The sequence below is a fragment of the Rhyacophila brunnea genome, unplaced genomic scaffold, assembly GCF_057557595.1.
Source record: "Rhyacophila brunnea isolate RB1 unplaced genomic scaffold, BYU_Rbru_1.0 scaffold_13, whole genome shotgun sequence".
NCBI lineage: Eukaryota > Metazoa > Arthropoda > Insecta > Trichoptera > Rhyacophilidae > Rhyacophila > Rhyacophila brunnea.
Window position 1 is genome coordinate 17,652,898 of NW_028232785.1, and position 15,193 is coordinate 17,668,090.

At 35.6% G+C, this 15,193-nt stretch overlaps 1 protein-coding gene across 1 annotated transcript; it reads left to right on the forward strand.

Annotated features, from left to right (window-relative positions):
• The first annotated feature begins 6,598 nt into the window (after positions 1-6,598).
• Positions 6,599-12,647, forward strand: LOC147076728 (uncharacterized). Its single transcript, XM_085941601.1, has 4 exons — positions 6,599-6,808; positions 8,226-8,378; positions 9,212-9,407; positions 12,550-12,647. The coding sequence occupies exons 1-4, from the start codon at positions 6,674-6,676 to the stop codon at positions 12,645-12,647; spliced, it is 582 nt and encodes a 193-aa protein (XP_085797727.1). The 5' UTR covers positions 6,599-6,673.
• The last annotated feature ends 2,546 nt before the right edge of the window (positions 12,648-15,193 follow it).

Here is a 15,193-nt window from a genome sequence, read left to right on the forward strand (position 1 = left end):
CCTATAAACTCCGGGATTAGTAAACATCATTCTGAAACTTTCGGGTTCTATTATTTTTATCACAATCAATCGGTATGTGTACAAAATCATTGTGACAAAATGTTAGTGAGTTGTATGTACCTGCACATTTCACAAGCGGAATCGCTGGATGCTCACGGATAATAAATATTTTTTGCTGCCATACGTAATCTTTACAACGTTAGAAAAATAATAAATGCATTTATTTAACAGTTAGACGCCACTTACGTCCTGGAATCCGAGCAGCGTCTAACCGCCAGGGCTCCGGATGTGCGGGCACGCATTTGTTTTAGTGCCGAATTTTATGAATGAACTATGTTTTAATTTTCTCATTGAATTTACTAACAAACGCATACACAAATGAATAGCAATTGTCAGAATCTTGGAATGTTTGTAAATGTTATTATAAGTAGGTATTGCCATCTCTATTCATTTGCGAAAAATGCTGTCACTTTTATTTTTTTTAAGGTTTTTCGTATGGGTTCTGGACTTGGAGGGGAACAAATAACACACACCGGAATTATAATCCGAAACGACGAGATTTATTTACGTTAATATCAACCAATGGTTACATTTTTATACAAATTCTTTTCAATTTAATTTTCACATAGAGCGAGCGGTACAAATGCGGCAATGCCATTCGTGTTTTTTTTACGGCATTCAGACAATGTTGCCGGACAGATATTTATTTATTTTCGCAATCAACTCTAACTATTTGTCGGCTTGTTAATGATTCGGGCTTCTCTAGATCCACAGAGATATCCCCAAATGGAGACCATTCGGGAGTGTAACAGTTTGTTTTGTATTTATCGCCTACACAATAATTTTGTTATTTTTATTTTAATCAAACTTGTATTTTTGATGCTTTTCTTTTATTAAATAAATAAATGAAAGTATTTTACATACTTTAACATTATTATTTATCACACACAAATATTTTCTCCACTAAATCTAATCTAGTAAGAAGTTAAAACAACGTTATGCAAGGGGATACGAGGTTACCGGTCCAAGTTGGAGGACGAAAACTCGTTAGAATAAAAGAAAGAAGATGTTCCAGGTCGGGTATTAAATTCGCCGTTTTATATGTCATTATCTTCGTTCAGTTTTTGTAAAAGACCTATTTTTAAAACTCTATTTATAAGTGCTTCCGCATAAATGGCCTGCACAGAATTCATTTTTTGTAGTTTCTTAGCGACTCATATTTCAGTAGCATCATATTTGCCTTTCTTTTTCTAGTTTGTGTGGTCGGCTTAGGAGTGGTCTCATTGTCGTCAACCCAGGTTATATATATATATATATTAAATATAATTACAAAAATATTTTATTTTCAGTTTCCATGTAAGTATAAAAGCAGAATGGACCAAGAAGGCGGACGAGTTCAAAATTCTGGAGCAACATATTACAACTGAAAGATTCTCTACATTAATATACATATTAACACCATTTATTATAACTAACTTCTACTGTGTTTATTTTGTGGTTCACGGTAAGAAAATCCTGGATTAGAGATTCATCCTCAATACCCCCGACCTCCGCACTCCCGTCAATATCAATTTCTATCACCGCATCCATATTAATTTGACATGCTTGCCGTTGGAAGCCCTTGATCCTTCGTGAAAAGCAGCAGATGTAATACCTCAATGATGGCTCATATATTTCATATCTTCCGCTACCGGTACGTCGACTTTCCTTTATTTTTATTTAATTTTTTACTTTTTATTAAGTTTTTTTTTATTACTTACAAAGTCTCTATAAGCCTCAGGAAATCCTCCTTGCATAAATGAATCATTTTTGTATACGCCACATCGCGTAAATTTTTATTTTTGTATGCCGCAGATTTGATTTTCCACAAACATGGGAATGTTTTGTACATCCCCATAAAATCTGTAAGAAATTGGCGAGAGAAATTGCAAACGTCTATGACGGATCGTGGTAAAACGTATTAAATCATGGACTAATATACTTTTATATTAAATTATCCTAACCTATGGTATGAAAAACGATTTGACGGACGGCACGCGTGAAAAGTTAAACGTAGTAAAATGTGTAAAACAACGACTTGGCGTGGGTACGGCACGCGTGAAAGATTGGACGCGACCAACTCACTCATTCCGCTTTAGGCCCTCCGCCGACGCAGGAACTAAAATCCGCCGGAACTGAAACTCCAGTATCTATCTAATGTATTTCAATGGCGGCTCGCAGACGGTAAGACTGGAGTCTCTCAGTTTCAAAGTATCCGCAACTGAAATTGAGGAAACGCGATATGTAGGCTCCCAGTCTCTCAGTTGCCAGTCATCCATTAAACAGTGGTAGGTACCAATATCAGTAAATTCGTTGAAAAAATCATATTTTCTTACCAAAATTGGTAGCACTTCTAACAACGTCATGCCATAACCCATAACAAGATTACAAGCCAAGACGGCAAACGCGAGCAAAGATGGACGAACACGTCATTTTTAATTTAAATTTTGTGGAAGAAGTCGAAAAACATCCCCTGCCTGTATAATTACAGACTACTAGATTACTCCTGTATAGATAGATATTAAGGAAAAGGCTTGGAATGAAGTAAGAATTTAGGAATCCATTTCTAGTAGTTCATATGCAGCAACGAATAGTCTGCAGTTTATATTGTTGTCTATAATATAAGGATGTATCCAAAATCTATTTCCAAGCTAGCTTGGATAGAAATAATTAATATGAAGATGTCTCATACGAGTGCATAAAGATGGCACTCAGTCCAATTGTACTTGGATCTTACTTAGATCGTGTCAACGCGGCTTTAAAAATTGTTTTCAAACATGACTACCTATCTATGTTAAATTAAGCATTTATTTTTGTACTTACCTTTTTATTAAACATTATTTTCAATCATTATGACTACCTACCTAGGTTAAATTAAGCATTTATTTTTGTACCTTTTTATTTTTATTAAACATTATTTTCAAACAATGACTACCTATATATTATTTTGGTAAGTACTTAAAGTAGTGTAGAAGTAAGCAACTACCCATGAGGTGGCAAAAGAATTATTATATAGATATTGTTTATAAGGTAAGTGATACAAAAATGGCTTAGGTATCTCAGAGTTCTGTTATTAAGATTCTCTCCTCAGCATTCACACATTCCCGCATTTTCGTGTTTTCTTTTTGAATGGCAGGAGCTCAAGGTAGCTTTCCTTGTACATTTTATAATAAGAGAGAATTTTGGAATCCGTTTCTCGTAGTTCACGTGCAGAAACGAATAGTCTGCAGTTTATATTTTTGTCTTTATAAGGATGTATCCAAAATCTTCTTTTAATTTGTCTCCTGTATCTGTAATATTGCTATAGTATCAAAGCCTCGTCATCACTTGACCCGCTCGAAGACATTATTAATTTATTAACTAATATTCGATGGACAGGATAATAAACTAAAGAGAGTGATGTATTTTAGTATTTACGTCAGCGTGCGTGTTGGATTTTGGAACGATTTGCAACACCGGCATCGTGTACAAAACACCTGATGGCCCAGTTTGATAGTTTGTGGTTATGATATTAGAGTTCCAGTAGCGCTTTGTGCGAAGTACCCCTCAGTTTCTAGATACTGGACTTTTAGTTACTGCTGCTGACGCACAAGTGCTTACAATTTAAATTTAAAAAAAATAATAAGTACAAAGTTTAGTGACACAAGTACCTACCTATCTAGCATTTAGCTGGGTCACCCAAATTGAAATTAGATGAAGCCCCTTAATGTGCATGCACAAAAAAGTTGGAGTTTTGAGATGGGTGATCCAGGTAAATGGACCTCCAATAAAATAAAAAATATTTTAAATGGCAATACTGTCAACGAAATTACTGCCTATGCGACGCACCTGGAGGCTGTCAATTAACGTTGTTAAATTAATTAAACAAATACACAAAAATGGACATTAAACGTGAACCTGATGAGTGCAACACAATCTCGCATGATGCAGACTCGCCTGACGTGCAAACATTAAATTCAAACTGTTCGGTAAACCAAGGAATTAAGCAAGAGGACGACGTTTCCACTTTTGAGGTTAGATTTTCAAATCGTATTTTTTATAATTTTCCGTTTAGTTTGCCAACATTATCGCCATAAAACAATGCTACTTGTCAACCCACTCTATTTTATGGCGTTGCAAGATACACATATTAATATGTCGTCTTTTGCTGGGACAATCGCCCAAATCCATTCGAGGGGTTCTATTTTGAATGTGCGAAATAGACTATTACATGAAATGGTCAAAATTTTGCCTAAATCATGAAAAATACAAGCCCGTTGCCTAATTCATGCATTGGGCAAATTGGGTTTTTTCCAACTAAACCAAATGTGTCAAATGCTCATGCATTGTCAAAGTAGATGGTCGCGCTCCGGTAGTGTTTTTTGCAACTAGAGTCTCCATTCATCCTCCAATGTGTAATCACTCTTTGGAGTGTCGTGTGTACAGGTCTTCTACTGTTGTAAATGAAAAGTAGTTCTTAACAGTACGTTGATACGTCATGTCATGGCCTCCACAAGGGAGAGGGGCTGACAGGTCTCTAGTCCGAGGACTCACGCTTTGGGGGGGGGGCGGCGGCGACGGCGAGAGATATACAAACCACATATTTAAATCAATAGGTACTTAGTAAAACAAAGTATGATAATTCACGTGTGGAATTTTATTTTATTATTATTAGTACCTAGGTATGTTTCCGGTCTATTTATCAAATATGGCGACGGATCGCATGTTAGATACTTGGGTTCTTGACTACCACAAAAAGATCAAGAACAGTTTCATAATATGATGGCGATCGTCGACAACTCCATATAATATATCAAGTGGCATCAAGTTAAAAATTCGCTAAAGTTACATGGAATGCCGTTAATTTGACCATGCAAACACTAGGGATTCCTGGAATATGATTTAGGAAACACCACTGTAGATCATCATCGTGCCCTTAACTTGAGCTATAGGTAGGGGCGCCCGTCGATCATCCTAGCCGGGGGGGTGGGGGGCGCTTTAGGGCTATGCTTTTGTGAGCATACGCTAGCGCAACACGGTTCGCAGCTGCTTTAAAATGTGCTATAGGTTCTTACGATTGGACTTCGTTGTGTATATTGGCTCTGACGGAATCTCCGGTTCGAGATATTCAACCAATCTTACATAGGTATTTTCAGAACGGAAACAGAATTAAATCTCCGTGAAAACTATAAAACACGTACGCATATAGTCTGACAATCACTTATTTTTAACAAATGTTATTTATTTCGATTCAAAGTGTTTTCGCAGCCTTGGAGCGTATCTGTCAAATTTCAAATCTATAAATGATTTTCAGCCAGTTACATCAAGAATGAGTTTGATAAAGAGACACGAAACTATCTAGCTTCTCGTATTCGGAATTAAAAGAGATTTATGGCAGTGCACCACAAAATTGAATAACATTATTTCGTATGAGCGAAAAAATAGACATATTAAATTACAGTAATTTATAGATTAGCGATGAGGTATTTTGATTATTCTAACTCAATTTAGAATAATTAATTCCGTTGGGACGCGAATTCTTTTAAAAACATTCTTTGGGTTTTCCGTGTAGGTACGTGTAGATAGGCGAGTAATTGGTTTTCTATGGGTGCTGGTTGTCTCGAGTCAGTCGAATCCGTCGTTCGTAATAATATGCATTATTGTTAGGAAGACTCTTGACTTGCATGCTCATGTGAGGTTTTCGTTGGGAAGTTCGGGCAAAAATAAATTTAGGGTCTCGTAAATAATTTCTATCGAGTTGTCAAGTAATTTAAAATGCGTCAGTGATAGGTACCTCCAAAATCCTGTATAGCAGTGTTCCATAACTGGTGGTCCGCGAGTCGCCCAGTCAAATTCTGATCATGACGTCAGGTTTATATCCAACTATTTTTTAATACTACCAACCTGGGGATCAAAATAAACCAGACCTCAACGGAACGCAGCTCCGGTTCATAAAATACTGATCTTATGGAAATATTAATTAGATTGTCTGACCTAGGTTAGTATAACAAGAAAAAATCAATCATATTGCAAGTGTTAGGCCGTACATCAGCTGAGGCACGGTCTAAAAAGATCGTGGCTAGGCGATGCGCGGATTGCGGGTCGTGGGTGCAAATGACGCCTGTCAAACGAAATATAATTTGTCATATAAATCCAACATACGTCCATTTTATGTTCCGTTTATTGTTCTATTAGTAACAATTATAATATATTCATTTACATGTTTTCTTTTTAAAGTGAATGGGTAACGTTTTTAGTCATCTTTACACGATTTAAGAATTAATTGGCCCATCGCCATCACGAAGCATAGTGGCGTGTTTCCAGCTCGACGTTCTCTCACTGAATGCGAGCGAGTCCAAAATTTCGTCGCGCCTATAGTTGAAAATGTCACCTTAACAATTTAAATTTTAAAAAAAACCCCAAGTTTAGTGATACAAGTATTCAGCATTTAGCTGGGTCACTCGAATTGAAGTTTAAAAAAGCCCCTTAATGTACTTGCACCAAAAAGTTGGAGTTTTGACATTTGGTGATCCACGTAAATCGACCTCCGATAAAATAAAAAAATTTTAAATGGCAATACAGTCAACTAAATATTCGTCCATGCGAAGCACGTGGAGACTGTCGATTAACGTTGTAAATAAATAAACACATAAAAATGGACATTAAACGTGAACCTGATGAGTTCAACACAATCTCGCATGATGCAGACTCGCCTGACACCCAAACATTATATTCAAACTGTTTGATAAACCAAGGAATTAAGCAAGAGGACGACGGTTCCACTTTTGAGGTTAGATTTTCAAATCGGATTTTTTATAATTTTCCGTTTGTTTTATCAAAATGATCGATTTAAAACAAAGCTACTTGTCAACCTACTCTATTTTTCAAGGCGTTGCAAGATACACATATTAATATGTAGTCTTGCTGGGAAAATCGCCCAAATCCATTCGAGGTGTTCTATTTTGGTACCTACCTATGTTTCGCTAAATGTGCGAAATTGACTATTACATGAAATGGGCAAAAATTTGCGTGAACTCGGCAGTAATTTTTCTGCCTAGTTCATGTATTGAACGAATTAGATAGTAGCGCTACGGTGGTGTTTTTTGAAACTACCTATTAAAACTAACCAAATGTGTCAAATGTCATTGATTTTATAACAATATACCAATTAATAACTACAATTACGTTCATATTCATGTACTATTACCAAAATAATTCTAGAACTATAATATGATAACGGAAGAATTTTACTAAAAGGTATTTTCGCGATTTGATTCGTGCTTGGGTATCAATCGTGCAATGATCGATTGTTTGTTTGTATGATTGTCTGTTGACACTTGTTAGCTAACCTAAAAATGGACATTCAGTTGAATCAGAATTACAAAACCTAACCTAACCTAATAATAATATTATAACTAATAAAACCATCCGTATTAAATCTACTTTTTCTACTGTCATGTTGACAGTTTAAGAATTCCATACACTGGCGAATTCACGCACTCGGCTGATAATTTACCCAATAATAAGACAACGGGCTTGACTTTTATATGAATTACCTAGGCAAAAATTCTCAATTTCGAACATTCGGCATAACACGTATCTCCTTTCAGTCGGGACCCATTAGTTCTTTCATTCAATTCTTTCATTAAATTCGAAAACCAAAGTAGGTTTAGTGTTTTTGTATAATTTCAACCGTCTAGATCAGACCAAGGAAGATGTGTACCTAAAGATGAAAATTGTATAAAAATTGCCTTCGATTTAATCGTGCATGTTTTAGTTCCAACGCAAAAAGAGTTTTTTATTTTATTTAAAGCCTTAGGCATTGTAATTCTCAGTCCGCAATATATAATACATTATGTTAAGAGTAAAATGAATTCAAACTACTAAGTAGTAGATCGGAACTGATTAAAATACCTCGTCTATGTCCAGTATACGTGTCTTCGACAGTATGGCGTCAAATTGTCCGGAGTCCAGTCGTCCCATTCCCATACTATCTACAGTGTTTTCGATCAGCTACGGCCTGCAAACAGCTACGGGATGCTGGATTTCTGTAATGATGCAATACAACGACATTGTTCCTAACAAGACTCTCTTACAATAAAATTATTAATGAACTAGTTTGGTTAGTACCTACCTACCAATATTCATTAGGCATTATTAAACCATATGTGTGGACGCCTAATACTACTCTACTATTATTCTTTCAGAACACAATATCAGATCCTGCCAATATTAAATATGAGGACGATTTTCAGCCCGTGGACTTCAAGGACGAGTTTTTGGAAGACACAGAACGCTCAATCAACTATGAAGATCCTCTACCCGGTTGCTCATATTCTGAATACAAGCCAATTAATCAGGTAGAAACTTACTGAATCAATATAAAGTTTATTTTAAATACCCTCTGTTCATCCTTGAAATTTTATATATGAAATGCGAGACGATTATGATCCCTAATTGGACGTCATCTAGATTCTTGGTGATATTAAATACTTTTGATAGAAATACGATGCCCTGCGGAATACAATATTTATTATATCGGATGCACATAGCTTAATGGGTACAGCACATGGGCGGGTATCCCAGTAGTACCAAGATTCAATGAAGAATGTTCTTATTTCTTAAATCTTGTGAATTCATTGTTCGTTGAAAATAGAATAGTTCATTATATTAATAGCAAGTGCAAGTACTGTATAACTAAAAATTTGGAGAGAGTCTGACACCTTTTCGTAATCAAGTTACCTTCTTATTTAAAATTTGATTCAAAATATTCAGTATTTAGTATTTTAGTATTAATTAGTCTAGTAGTTAGTATAACATATACTTTTTATAGCCCCTATGGCCGACTTTCATTTCTTCCACGGTTGACCTGACAGATTCGCCTGAGTAAACCGCGGGTCTTAGACCTTGATATTCTAATCTCAGCTAGTCAAGAGATCGGCGCATACAGTCGGTTGTCCTCGTTGACTAGGAGACCGGGGTATATGGTTAGGTCCCAAGTAGTTTATAGAGGCATCAGCGTATAGCCGACGCCTACGGACGTGTCATACTATTATAATTTCTTAACATCATTTTTACTCTCATTTCTTAACTTAATTAGTCTGAAGATGCTGAAAAGCAAATACGTAAAAACATATTTTAAAAGGAATAGTATAAAATATAATTTATAATTACAATAATTTTGGTTTTTTAGGTTTCTACCAAAGGATGTTTCACGAGATATCACGATACAGATTTGAATCAACATTCTTCAGATGATGGAATCCAGGTTAGAACGATACAGTATTCAGAGGTGACGATAGATGAGAAGAACGTTAAAAAAGAAATCTTAGAACGAGATGCTCTGAAGGAAGTTCGACTTATTCTGAGAAGAGTAATCCATTTCTCACGTAATTTTATTTGCTCCATTTGTAACGCAATTTTTGGATGCAGAAGTGCTGTAAAAACTCACAAAATTGTTCACATGAACGTGATTGCAGATCAAAATCAAAGCAATGTATTCTTGCAACATACTAATAACAAATCACATAAAAATACAGATACTGGTGAAAAACCTTATAAATGCATTGTATGTTCGTTTAAATGCTCGAGATCTTATAATCTTAAAATACATAAAATGACACATACTGACGAAAGACCTTATAAATGCAGTGTATGTTCATATAAATGCTCGACATCTAGTAGTCTTAAAACACATGAGATGTCACATTCTGGTGTAAAATCTTATAAATGCAATGTATGTTCATATAGTTGCTCGATATCTAGTAATTTAAAAACACATAAAATGACACATACTGGTGAAAAACCTTATAAATGCAATTTGTGTTCATACAGATGCACGACATCTGGTAGTCTTAAAAAACATAAAATGACACATACTCGTGAAAAACCTTATAAATGCAATATTTGTTCATATAGGTGCACGTCATCTAGCCATCTTAAAACACATAAAATAACACATACTGGTGAAAAACCTTATAAATGCAATTTATGTTCATATAGATGCACGACATCTGGTAGTCTTAAAAAACATAAAATGACACATACTGGTGAAAAAACTTATAAATGCAATATATGTTCATATAGGTGCACATCATCTAGCAGTCTTAAAACACATAAAATAACACATACTGGTGAAAAACCTCTTAAATGCAATGTATGTACATATAGATGCTCGAGATATAGTAATCTTAAAATACATAAAATGACACATACTGGTGAAAAACCTTATAAATGCAATTTATGTTCATATAGATGCACGACATCTGGTAGTCTTAAAAAACATAAAATGACACATACTGGTGAAAAAACTTATAAATGCAATATATGTTCATATAGGTGCACATCATCTAGCAGTCTTAAAACACATGAAATGACACATACGGGTGAAAAACCTTTTAAATGCAATGTATGTTCATATAGATGCTCGATATCTAGTAATCTTAAAATACATAAAATGACACATACTGGTGAAAAACCTTATAAATGCAATTTATGTTTATACAGATGCACGACATCTGGTAGTCTTAAAAAACACAAAATGACACATACTGGTGAAAAACCTTATAAATGCAATATATGTTCATATAGGTGCACGTCATCTAGTAGTCTTAAAACACATAAAATAACACATACTGGTGAAAAACCTTATAAATGCAATTTATGTTTATACAGATGCACGACATCTGGTAGTCTTAAAAAACACAAAATGACACATACTGGTGAAAAACCTTATAAATGCAATATATGTTCATATAGGTGCACGTCATCTAGCAGTCTTAAAACACATAAAATAACACATACCGGTGAAAATCCGTATTAATGCAAACTTTATAATCTTAATAAACATAAAATGACACATACTACTATAGATGCTTGCTAACTTATTTTCCATTATTTTATACTTATGTTATGTCGTTTATGAAGACGTGCCACTCTGTCAAACATCATGTTGGTAGTATTGGCCACTGGTATTTATGTGACAAATTATTAGTATTTGGGCCATAGCGTCTAAGCGTATTGACATTAGGGAATCTAATCACGGGATCCTGGACAATTTCCGATACCTATGAATTCCGGGATTAGTAAACATTATTCTGAAACTTTCGGGATTGATTTTTTAATCAATCACAATCAATCGGTATGTGTACAAAATCATTATGTCAGTGACGTGTATGTACCTGCACATTTTACAGGTGGAATCGCTGGATGCTCACGGATAATAAATCATATTCTTTCCTGCCATACGTAATTGTAGCAACCTTAAAAAAATAATAAATACGTTTATTTAACAGTTAGACGCAACTGACGTCATGCAATCCAAGCAGCGTCTAACTGCCAGGTCCCCTGATGTGCAGGCACGCACTTGTTCCATTAAATGATGTTGAAGTTTATAAATGAACTATGTTTTTATTTAATGAAAAACAATTGTCAGAATCTTAGAATGTTTGTACATTTTATTATAAGTAGGTATATATTGTATTTGTCGTCAACACAATAATAGTTAATTTTATTTTAATCAAACTTGTATTGTTGATGGTTATCTTGTCTAAATAAACAAATAAAAGTATTTTATATACTCTAACACTATTATTTATTTCACATAAATATTTTCTTCGTTAAATCTAAACTTAAAAGAAGTTAAAACAACGTTATGCAAGTGGATACGAGATTACCGGTCCATGTTGGAGTGAAGTCCTGATGCGCCGTCCCCGACCCCGAGTCGGGACACGTCCGTCCACTGCGAAGCCCTATGACTGAGAGGGAATCGATCCACCAAGGCGATCTCTTTTGCGCAATGGCAGGCCGGCCAACATAACAAAACCGAAAATAGTTCCAAATATGGCCGCGGTGCGTAATTAAGTTTTGCCAAACGTTAGAAACGATGATACTTTATGGTATGAAGTATATATATTGTTACAATTTCCATTATTCATATTATTCCAATGTTAATTATTGTTATATAAATTAATTAATGTCTTAAAATAGTATAAACTATGATAGACATTTTTTTAGAGTGGAGTTAGAAAAACTCAGGAGTTCTAGAGAAAGCGGACCCAATCCAAGTTTTCTCTCAACCCTGTTTCTGTTTCAGGCAACAAGACGGAGTCCTACGCCCTTAAGCATTTGAATGCGTTCCTACAACCAAAGCCAATCAACCCATTTCACCATTACAAGATTCCAGCCTTCTTGCAAAAAGAACTAATAAAAATAGACCTAAGCCAACGCGTACCTCCATGTACCCATAGCTTCTCTACACCGTCGACTTCTTCGACTAGCCTATCAACGGGAGCTCTTATAATTCACGTATTCCCATCGGGCTGTCCGCCGCTCCGATTATGTTTGCGTCCCTGACCAATTGGGTCCCGAAGACCTACGAAAGAATGGCTTGAGAACAGTCACTTACCTAGACGACTTCCTAGTAGCCAACCAATCCCGAGAAACACTCTCGGTCCAGATGGAATACATGATAATCTTCCTACAGTGATTAGGGTGGATAATAAAAATGAAAAAATCTTGTCTGATCCCCAGCCAACAATGAGAGTTCTTGGGTATCAAGTGGGAAAGACACAACAATCGGAGATTCCTATCGCCGGAGAAGGTTGTGGTACTCTGTCATCATCTGCTAACGCAGTTACAAGAAGGCAGTTGGTCCCTCAGAAAGGCTCGATCCCTTCAGGGGCGACTCAACTCTGCACCTAAGTCACTCCACGAGGAAGAAGCTACAACGCTCCAGTCATCAATTTTATTATTGTCGAGGCCCCATCCTCGCCAATTGGCGACAATCCCACCACAGGCCCAGCAGGAATTCATGTGGTGTCTCCAGGCGGTAGGATCCTCAGAGTTGATACACAGACCGACATTCAATCACTTCCTGATGACAGATGCAGCCGATACAGGCCAACCACTAGGAAAACGGATGCGGCTGTTTTTGTTCGGGACATTTTGACGGGCTACTTAGTGAAAATGGAAAAATGCGAATTTTTCGCGTAATTTAAATGGAAAATCATTAAAAACTTCATGAAAAATCATGTAATTAAATTACTCAAAGGTGTGCATTTAAAAAATGAGGAAAAAAATGTTTGGTGTTAAAACTTGACGGCCACTCAAAATAAAATTACTAGCTTAATATAAGAGATAAAAATTTTAAAAATCATGCTTAAAGTTAACATAAATATACCTAATCGGATGCACTAAATAAAAAAGTTTTAGGGCAAATTTAGTGGTTCAAGTATCAAGTCACTAAATTTAAAAAAAATAATATCTCTCACGATATAATCGAAAAAACAAAAAAAGCACGTGCACAAACGTAAGCCAATAATAGACAAATTGATGACCTAATAAAAAAATAAAAAGTTTGTTGGGTGGTTCTACTTAAGGTTCATCAAATATTTCATATCGAATAACTCACGCACTATATGAGAAAAAAAATATAAAAAGTATGCAGAATTGCGCACTAGCTATGCGACAAGAGATTTCACCACAAAATATTTTTTTAAACCCACCCAGTCAGGTTTTGCATACAAATTTTAAAATTAAATAGCGCGCTGAATATAGGTGAAAAAGCAAAACAAAATCGTGCACTTACGTTCACTACTAACGCACAAATGTTTACAATTTTAATTTTAGGAAAAACACATGCTTAGTGACACAAGTATCCAGCATTTAGCTGAGTCACCCAAATTGAAATACGAATAACTCCCTTAATATGCGTGCACAAACGAAAAAAACGCGTTCACAAACGTGCACTCAAAAAAAATTGAAATTTCAACATTGGGTGACCCAACGTTTAGCTGGAACACCGAATTTGAAATTGGAATTTTTCGGTTATTATAGGTGCACAAACGAAAAAAAATCGTGCGCAATCGTGCACAAACAAATGCAAGCAAAAAAGTTGGAGTTTTAACATTGGGTGTTCCAGATAAATGGACCTAGACGCACAAGTGTTAACAATTTAAATTAAAAAAAAAAAAACCCAAGTTTAGTGACACAACTATCCAGCATTTAGCTGGGTCACCCAAATTGAAGTTAAAAAAGCCCCTTAATGAGCGTGCACCAAAAAGTTGGAGTTTTGACATTTGGTGATCCAGGTAAATGGACCTCCGATAAAATTAAAATATTTTAAATGGCAATACTGTCAACGAAATATTTGTCCATACGAAGCACGTGGACTGTCGATTAACGTTGTTAAAGTAATTAAATAAACACATAAAAATGGACATTAAACGTGAACCTGATGAGTTCAACACAATCTCGCATGATGCAGACTCGCCTGACGCGCAATCATTATATTCAAACTGTTCGATAAACTAAGGAATTAAGCAAGAGGACGACGGTTCCACTTTTGAGGTTAGATTTTCAAATCGGATTTTTTATAATTTTCCGTTGTTTTACCAAAATGATCGATTTAAAACAAAGCTACTTGTCTACCTACTCTTTTTCAAGGCGTTGCAAGATACACATATTAATATCTGTACGTTAGAGGATGAACCACGGAAGTCCAGTTTTTACCGTTTCTGAGTTAAATATGCAGAAAATTTTCTTTTATTTCATTACACAAATGAATGACACACTGAAATCCATAAGTAGTAAATTAACCGATATAGCTAATTAATAAATCACTGAAGTCCAATTCACTTTAGTGCATAAACAACGGGTGTCCTTTTTACGATGTTTATGCTCTAAGAAAAATGTTAATAAACCATTATATTAATTCCATATACACGGAAGTCCAACAAACGTTAGGTAGGTACGTATTATCTATACTATAATTTTCGTTTTTCTTTGTAAAAATCCACACGCGCAGTCGGATTTCGACAAAATTTGAATCGTAGACGGGGGCTGACGAGCCGGAGTGCGTGGTTGTGGTCTCAAATTTCAGATTTAACCCGTTGCACCCCGGGGACAGTTTTACGGTTTTTGCGAAAAAAAAGCCGCCGCGTACAAGGTCTTGAAACGCGGAAGTTAATGCTGCAACCCCCATTTTTTATTGAAAATGTCGCTAGAATGTGTACATCTAAAAAATATTGGCGCTTATTTCAGCTTGATTGGAGGTCAAATGGCAAAGTTAGACTAGAAAAATTAATAACCGCCAGGTTGGCGCGGGCGACTTGTTACGCGTAGATCGGAATGCTTCACTCACGGACAATAATTATTGTATGTAGTGGCATCAGAG

Excerpts from the sequence above, each read along its gene's own strand:
- LOC147076728 (XM_085941601.1), top strand. The coding sequence starts at position 6,674 with ATGGACATTAAACGTGAACCTGATGAGTTCAACACAATCTCGCATGAT. Across the intron at positions 6,809-8,225 it reads ACGACGGTTCCACTTTTGAG|AACACAATATCAGATCCTGC; the intron begins GTTAGATTTTCA and ends TTATTCTTTCAG. Across the intron at positions 9,408-12,549 it reads AAGAGTAATCCATTTCTCAC|CCAACAATGAGAGTTCTTGG; the intron begins GTAATTTTATTT and ends TCTGATCCCCAG.